This window comes from Furipterus horrens, unplaced genomic scaffold (genome assembly GCF_987537825.1).
Source record: "Furipterus horrens unplaced genomic scaffold, mFurHor1.1.pri manual_scaffold_6, whole genome shotgun sequence".
Lineage (NCBI taxonomy): Eukaryota > Metazoa > Chordata > Mammalia > Chiroptera > Furipteridae > Furipterus > Furipterus horrens.
The window spans coordinates 133444835-133454099 of NW_028327176.1; the positions used below are offsets into that span (position 1 = coordinate 133444835).

General features: G+C 42.6%; 1 protein-coding gene across 2 annotated transcripts; it reads left to right on the forward strand.

Moving 5' to 3' along the window:
• The first annotated feature begins 387 nt into the window (after positions 1-387).
• Positions 388-2008, forward strand: GJA10 (gap junction protein alpha 10). Of its 2 annotated transcripts, XM_090280548.1 has the most exons (2): positions 388-1813; positions 1857-2008. In XM_090280548.1, exons 1-2 carry the CDS (start codon positions 388-390, stop codon positions 2006-2008), a joined length of 1578 nt encoding a protein of 525 aa, XP_090136674.1. The 2 variants fall into 2 exon arrangements, with proteins under 2 accessions (XP_090136674.1, XP_090136675.1); XM_090280549.1 differs by having other exon boundaries at positions 388-1881.
• Positions 2009-9265: the final 7257 nt, after the last annotated feature.

Here is a 9265-nt window from a genome sequence, read left to right on the forward strand (position 1 = left end):
ATAGTAAATAGGACATCTCAGATGGGTTGAAAAATGAGCAAAATTGTGGAATAGACAACATTGTACAAGTATTAGGGCCAATGAATATGCTAAAATAACAATTAACTTTGTGTGGGAGAAAAGAGGATAAGAGGGAAATTGGATTAGATTGTGGAGGGTCTTCAGCGTTCTTTTTTTTTTTTTCTCTTTTCTTCAAAATCTGATATTCCTTGGAACTATCCTATTTCATCAAGCATGGGCTACAAATATTAAGGCTGGAAAACCTTTCACAGTTTTACTGACACGTAAAAGAACCTGTTGTTTGGCTGAGCCTGAGTCTTTATACATTACATTCATGGATGCTGTTTTTGTTTTTGTTTTTAATATTTCAGATGTTAATCTCTTACCATGGGGGACTGGAACTTATTGGGTGGCGTTCTAGAGGAAGTTCACTCTCACTCAACCATAGTGGGGAAAATCTGGCTGACCATTCTCTTCATTTTCCGAATGCTGGTACTTGGTGTGGCTGCTGAAGATGTCTGGGATGATGAACAGTCAGCATTTGCCTGCAACACCCAGCAGCCAGGTTGCAACACTATCTGTTATGATGCTGCTTTCCCTATCTCCTTGATTAGGTTCTGGGTTTTACAGATCATCTTTGTGTCTTCTCCCTCTCTGGTGTATATGGGCCATGCCCTTTATAGACTTAGGGTTTTTGAAAAGGAGAGGCAGAGGGAAAAGTCACACCTTAGAACCTACATGGATAATCCAGGGCTTGAACTGGAGGAGCAACAAAGGATAGATAGACAACTGAGGAGGTTAGAGGATCAGAAGAGGATCCATAAAGTCCCTCTGAAAGGATGTCTACTGCGTACTTATGTCTTACACATCTTGACCAGATCTGTGCTGAAAGTAGGATTTATGATAGGCCAGTACATTCTCTATGGATTTCAAATGCACTCCCTTTACAAATGCACCCAACCTCCATGCCCCAATGCGGTGGATTGCTTTGTATCCAGGCCCACAGAGAAGACCATTTTCATGCTCTTTATGCACAGCATTGCAGCCATCTCTTTGTTCCTTAATGTAATGGAAGTATTCCATCTTGGAATCAGGAAAATCATGAGGGCATTTTATGACAAGTCAGGCAATGAGGGCATTGAGGATGAAAGGGGCCCTCAATTTCATTTGAAAAAATATTCAGTGCCCCAGCAGTGTATTATTTGCTCCCCCTTGCCTGAAAGAACCTCTCAGCAACAAGTCATCCAGGTGAATGTGCCGAAGTCTAAAACTTTGTGGCAAATCCCACAGCCCAGACAACTTGAAGTAGACACTTGTGGTAGTAAAAATGACTGGGCTGAGAAGAATCAGCACAGAGGACAGCTCCATGTCCACAGTCCCTGTCCCTGGGAGAACTGTGCTAGAATTCAGCACCTGGGACAGCAACAAGACCATTCTTCCTTAGGCATGCAGAATACAATATCCCAGTCCTGGCTAGGTACAAGAAAGGCTCCTAGGCATTATCCATCCTGTGCTATAGGAACCTGGGAGCAGTCCCAGGACTTGCAGCCCTCAGGGGGGCCCCTCACAGACTTTCACAGTAACTGTAGAGACAGCGATGGCAGCGTGAGAGAGAGTGGGGTCTGGACAGACAGATCTCGCTCCGGCAGTCGGAAGACCAGCTTTCTGTCCAGGTTGCTATCTGAACAAGGACAGCTTCATAGTGACTCAGGAAGCTCCAGTTCTTGGCAGAGTTCTTGCTTAGACTTCCCACACCAGGAAAACAGCCCCTCTCTTCTGTCTTCAGCCACTGGGCACAGAACGTCAATGGTAAGTAAAGACAGACTGACTGATCCAGGGATTGCTTATTATAAGAGGTGTTCCACTTTGGCCCCTTCTTAGCCTTTCCTTTCCTCCTTTGTGGTGTGTATACATTTGTGTTAATAGAGAGGGCAAGGAGGAGAGGGAGGTTAATGTATGGAGAATTAAATTAATTCATTCAATAAGTTCAGTTAAATTCATTTCATAAAATAAACTTAATTTATATCAATCTGGCTTTTAGGTGCTGGGTGTGTAAATGGATCAAATACCATCTATGCCATCAAAGGGCTCAGGATCTAGATGGGAAACTTAGACAGATAAACATGTAAATGTGATAAAGTGTAAAGCACATGTTGGGGAATTGGGCAAAGGAGGGAGTTGTCACTTTATGGCTGGGTCAGGAAAATCATATTAAAAATTTTTTTTCAATTGCAGTTGACATTTAATATTATATTAGTTTGAGATGTGCAGCATAGTGGTTACACAACTAGGTAACTTTCAAAGTGATTGCCCCTGATATGTCTAGTACCCATCTGGCACTGTACATAGTTACTACAATATTATTAACTATATTCCCTATGCTGTGCTTTACACACCAAGGACTATTTTGTAACTGCTACTTTGTACTTCTTAATCCCTTCACATTTTCACCCAACCTTCTCACATCTGGCAACCATCCATTTGTTTTCTATCTATAAGTTTGCGTCTGTTTTGCTTGTTCATTTATTTTGTCTTTTTTAAAATAAGTGAAGTCATATGGTATTTGCCTGATTTATTTCATTTAGCATAATACCCTTTAGGTTCATTCATGCTGTCACAAATGGTAAGATTTCCTTCTTTTATAATGACCAATTAATATTCCATTGTATATATGTACCACATCTTCTAACAGCTTCATAGTTGAAGTGCCTTTGAATGGAGTTTTCAAGGATGTGATGGCTTTTTTAGACCTAGGAAACCTGGGGTACCTGGAAGTGGCCATCCCAGGAGAGGGAGCAATGCAGACAAAGGCTCGAGGTGTGACACAGTGGGGTGCTCAAGGGAGCCCCGTCCTGCTGGAGCACAGGGCGGAAGGAGGGCTGTGGAGAGAAGAAGGCTGGAGAAGGGAGACGGAGGCCTTGAGGGGAGGCCATGGAGAACTGAAAAGGGACATGCAGCAGAGAGTGACTGGATCAGAGCTGCACTTAAGAAAGCTCATTCTGTCACAATGTGGAAAACAGGTCCCAGGAGGGGTCCTTTGTAACCTTGAGTTGCCCTTGCATCACCAAAGAAGAAGGGGGTACTCCATTATTTTTAATAGCTCTGGGATTTAAAAGTCATATACAAATATTTGGGGACATATTTCATAATGACTAAAATCAATATTGTATTGATTTTCATTCCATTCTCTGTAAAGCCACTGTGGAATAAACATGCTGTGACCATTGTAAGACATAATAATATGTATTGTGGTTTCTTTTCAATTCTGGGAAAAAAGAATGACGCTTGCTTTGCCCACTGCTCTTAACAGCTTTTGTTTGTTTGTTTGTTTTCATTAAAAATAAACAAACAAAAACAGCCTCTTCCAAGTTTAGAGTGGGAACGTCCCCATTAATCTCTCTTGGTTGAGCTCACACACTTGCTTTTTCCTTTGATTCAGTCTTTGGGTTAATAATGATTAAGCCCCTCTAACTCAGTTTCATATCTCCTATGAATTTAGAGATATTTTGTTACTGCACTAAAGCCATAACACAAGGATGAATCATCCCTCCTACATTCTTCCTAAAATGCTTCTCTCAAACAAATATTCATTTCTTATCAGTGACCAGTCATCTACCTAGGAGACTATGCTTCGTATTAATGTGCGTGTGTTGGGGCCCCTATGCCAAACCACAGCAGGGTTCTCAACTCTGGCTACCAATTACAGTCATCTGGGAGCTTAAAATGTTTTCATGCTCAGGACCCATCCAATCCAATTAAACCAGAAACTTTGGAGATGGGATGCAGTCAGTATTTTTCCAAATCCCATGGTGATTGTAGTGTGCAGCCAAGGTAGAGAAGCCTCCTTCTTATCTGCATTTGGGAAGTCAACAGGACACTTTTTATCATGTTCCCTTTCTTGTAACTTTTTCCATGTGAGAGGAGGCTTTGTATTGGCAGAGAATTGAGGGAGAGGCAGCAATGTTTAGTTGAGGCAGATTTTTAAAATTCTTCAGATTATTTTTTGGGAAAAGTTAGCCATGCTTCGGAGCCTTCACCAGTGATTTTCAACAGGTGTGCTACAAGAATTTATTATTATTAATGTTTCATTTATTTATTTATTACCTATTTATTTATTTTTAGAGAGGGGGAAGGGAGGGAGAAAGAGAGACATTGATGGGGAGAGAAACATCGATTGTTTGCCTTTTGCACACCCCTAGCTTGCAACCCAGCCATGTGTCCTGACCAGGAATCTAACTGGTGACCTTTCAGTTTGTAGGACAACACCCAGCCACTAAGCCACACCAGTCAGGACCACATGAATTTTTTAAACATGCAATACCTGACTAATTAGTCAGGAACACTGACTTCTTTCCCCTTAGACTGTCAAATTAAAAAAAAAAAAAAGGCAATAGCCAACACAACAATAGCTGTCTGGTGTGAATGAATCAAAATTATACCTATTTTTTGTCTTATTGGCAAAAAATTTTTTTTGGTGTGTCGCAGAAGTTTAGTAATTAGTTTATGTGTGCTCTGAGATGAAAAGGGTTGAAAAATGCTGGCTTAGAGAAAAGAAGAGGTGATAGACCCTCTTTATTTTTTATCTTCCTCTTTCTTCCATTTTTCTTTTGTTTTTAAGAATTGTAAATAATGCCTTTGACCACATAGCTTATTATCACTTCTCCCCAAGCTTCTTAGAGAGGTGACAGACCACTTCACTCCCCAAATGGCTGAGGCCAGAGTTGTCAACGCCAGAGCACTATTACTGGGCTGGGCCCTCTTGCTTGTTGTAAACAGAGGGATCTTTCATTAGAAATTAGTGAAGCAAACAGGGTTAGGATCATCCACTTTTTATCGACAGACTGTAAACTGATTCTTATGCTGTTTTAGGTCCTAGATGGCAGAATTTTGAGGGCTCAATCAGACTTCCCAGCCTCCAGAGCTGTGAGGAATAAATTTATGTTCTTTTAAAATAAATTTTATTTATTTATTTATTTATTTTTAGAGAAAGAGGAAGGGATGGAGAAAGAGAGGGAGAGAAACATCAATGTGTGGTTGCCTCTTACTCGCCCCCAAATGGGGACCTGGCCCATAACCCAGGCATGTGCCCTGACTGGGAATAGAACCAGCGACCGTTTGGTTCGCAGGTTGGAGCTCAGTCCACTCAGCCACCCCGGCCAGGGCTCTTTTTTAAAATTATTTTTATTTTTTTATTGAGGGGGGGGAGAGAGAGAGAGAGAGAGAGAGAGAGAGAGCGAGAGAGAGCGAGAGAGATCAGTTGCGCCGCTACTGGGACTGGAACTGGACTTGCAACCAAAGCATGTGTCCTGACCAGGAATTGAACCTACAATCTTTCAGTTTATGGGATGGTGCTCCTGTCTGTGGTATTTTGTTATAGTAGCCTGAACAGACTAAGGCAACAGGTAAGACTGCAATCAGGGAGACCATCTAGGAAGCTTGCACAGTAGTCCAGGTGGAGAGGAGTGTGCTTAGAGCAGGGGTTCCATTGTTGATGGTTTGGAAGAACAGGGTGTTTTTCCCCTTATTTATTGTTTTTCAAATGTAAGTAATACATGCTCATTGCAAGAAATTCAAACAATATACAAGAACCGAGAGCCCTGGCTGGTGTGGCTCAGTGGATTGAGTGCCAGCCTGCAGACCGAGGGTTTGCCAGTTCGATTCCTGGTTGGGACACATGCCTGTATTGCGGGCCAGGTCTCTAGTTGGGGGCGTCAGAGAGGTGGTTGATCGCTGTTTCTCTCGCACATCATGTTTCTCTCCCTCTGTTTCTCCCTCCTTTCCCCTCTCTCTAAAAGTAAATAATAAAATCTCAAAATAAATAAATAAATAAAAGAACATGGTAAAATGTAAACTTGACCACGTGAGGGTTCATATCTTCTCATTCTCTCACTTGGAGTCAATTCTCACTTCCCTTCCTGAAGACAACAGCTGTGAACAGCATGAGGTGTGTTCCCCCCTCCTTCCTCAGTGCATTCAGGATTTGTCTTTGGGGGCAAATATATGTCCACACACATTTTGTTATTTGTTTTTGAAAATATAAATGTGATCACACTATAGAGATGTCTCTGCAATTTACTTTTGCTCAAATAATGCTGTCTCGGGGATCTTTCCATGTCAGCATCTATGGAACTGCCTCAGTTTTATATTAACTCATGCTTTTCCACAGTATGGATGCACTAGGGAGACTTGATGGCCATTTAGCCTTTTAACTATTTTTTCTACTGCAATGTTTTAGTGAATGTTTCATGCATATACCTTTGATCGGTACCTAAAAGTGGAATTATTGGTTTTAATGGGCATGCATATTTTACATGGTAATAGATGTTGCCAATTATTGCTCAGGAAGAACTATACCAATTTATCCTCTTACCTCTCAGCACATAGCACCTCTTTCTCCACACTCTTGCATTTCAGTGTACAGAACGACAGTCCAACCAACTGAGCCATACTGGCCAGGGGGCCATCTGTATTCTTACCATGAATTATTCTTGTCTTTTTCTGTTGGAACATTTGTCTTTATTCTGATTTCTAGGTGCTCTTAAATGATGTTATATTAACTCTTTGTCTATATATATAGTGAAAGACTTTCTCTCAGTCTGCTTGTCTCTTATCTTTGTTTATGGCATCCTGAAATTTTTAACATATTAATTTTAAAATCTCTGTTACTTCTAGGTTCTTTGAGTCATTTGGGAAGGTCTTTTCTGACTCAACATTAGGTCGGTGTTTGGAGGGAGGATTGTTATAAGTTATTGAAATCCTTGGCTGAGAAGTTTTATACAATATATCAATTACCAGAGACTCTGAAGAAGAGATACACACTTTACCAAGGGCCTGATTGTGCCATGGGCGTCTTTGCTTCAATTCTGTGATTATTCCCATTTTATGGGTAAAGAAACAGATGACTTGTCCAAAGTCACACAACTAGGATGTGGTGAAGTACATTACTTGGGACATAGCAAGCACTAAAATCAATATTTATTGGACAATGAGCTGGAATTTTTTACTTCAAGCCTGTCTGTCTCAACCCAAGCTTCTGTATCTCGTTGCTGCTTCTTGCTCTTCCTGGACAAGGAATCCTAAGTTTAGCATATTTTTAGGATTAAGAATCATTTATTTCACCTTTGGATCAGTTTTCTGTATTTTACGATGTCAGAAACTTGGCTAATTGTAGAGCATGCGAAGATGGAGCTTCGGAAAGGTTGGCTCTTTAGTGTGAGACCTGGATTTTGGACAAAACAACACCTGGGTAAGGAGAGGGAGGCGGCAGGTGGGATTTAGGCAACACAACCTCTTAAATGATGCTCATCTCTGAAGCAACACAGGGAAAACTGTCTTCTGCAGCAGGTTGGGACTGGATCCTTAGTATTTGTGCCTCACAGAGTCCCAGGTGGGTGGGCAGGACTGAGTTTCGCAAGCTCTTTGAGTCTATTTTGTTTTGTTTTGTTTGTTTTGTTTCTTATCTCTTTTAGAACCTGCTTCTAGAACTTCCATCTATTATGAAAAAATAATGCATGCCTCGGGCCAGAAAACAGGATGTAGGAGCAACCCGTGTCTGCAGGAGAAGAGTTGGACCTTGCCAGCTTACACTGCGGGGACCATCCCCTCCATAGAAACACCCCCCAGGCGATGGGTGTATATGGGGTGCTCCCAGCTGGGCTAACCTGCCACAGGAGGCCCTTCCGTGGTGCGGCTGGCGTCAGCCTCACACTGCGCCGCTTGGCCTCACTGTCTGCGGCAGGTCCTGTGCTCAGGCAGGAATCAGGCAGGAAGTAGGCACCAAGGGAAAAAAATCTAGGGGTATGAGCTGCTGTCACCCCGAGGGGGGAAGGATTGGATATGGCTACCTGTTTCTCACCCAGAAGCCCAGGAGGACATGTTGCTTGGAGACCAACAGCAGTAGCAACAACAGTTTCAACATGTGAACATGCGTCCAGGGCAGGTCAGGAGCTTCCTGTCTGTAAAGAACATGTTGACAAGAAACATTTTATTCTTTTTCCCTCATTGGTTCATTTCTTGGAGATGAACCAGGTGGATTTTTGTTCATAAATGCCATGATATAGAATATTGATTAGCCCTGGCCAGTGTGGCTCAGTTGGTTGGGTATCATCCTGCAAACCAAAATGTTGTAGATGCCCAGATTGTGGGTTCGGTCCCCAGTCGGAGCACATACAAAAGGCAACCAATTGATGTTTCTCTCTCACACTGATGTTTCTCTCCCTTTCTTTCTCCTTCCCTTCTCTCTTAAATTAAAAAACATGTTCTCATGTGAGAATGAAAAAAAAAATTAAAAACAATATTGATCACACCACTGGCAAACACTCTCACTGCATGATTTTATACTTTCTCTCTCTGCTGGGATCAGACATTGTCAGTGGGAATCCACGACTGTGGGCCCAGAGGTGCCTGGTGGTACTGCATTCTGAACCTCTAGGGTAGTGACTGAAGCGAGAGCCTCTTCCTCACCCTTCCCACCCTGCCAGTGGTCCTGCCATACAGGAAAGGTCCATCAAAAAGCACTTAATGCTTCCTATAGAGCATAAAGACATGGACACTGTCATGTGATATGCACCAATTAGCCCATCATTAGGCTGATTAGCTGGCTGTTACTGTCTGAGTTCTGAGAGCCATAAAGGTGAGGTCAGTTCCTAGGGAAGAGCCATTTAGCTCCTCCATCCTCCATCCCATGGCCAGACTGTCTTCCAGTCCTGGCTATACAACTTTTGATAAAGGCTTCAAGTTATTAGGAGAATCATTTTGGTGTAATGTCCTGTGAGATAAAATCCAAACCCTTTAGCCTGGCTCACACAAAGCCTTTCTGTGCTGCCCCTGCCTCTGACCTTGTTCTCTCCTTCATGCACCTTTGCAGCTGCTTGTAGCTCTCACTCCCCACTATCCTTGCCCAGAGTGGTGGAATGCTGGCCAGCCCCTATCCACCACGTGCCTGCCTTTTGGGGACTCATTACTTATGGAGGCAGTTCCAGGACCTCCTTCTTGGTCAGCCCTCCACTCGTCATGCCTTTCTTTCTATCAGCTGATGCTGGAAATCAAGACTTCTGATTTGAGGTATGTTCCCATGCCTCTCGGTCCAGGTGTTTAATGATCCGAGCAGCGAGTGGACTCGCTGGTGCCGACAGTCTGACTGCTCAGGCCTCAGGATCTTAAAGACATCCTGTGACTTAAAAAGAATCTCGCTGAGTACTGCATCTTCCCTGATGTTGATAAGGAAATCAAACAAAACTAAGCACAAATGGTGTTTAACCTTGAT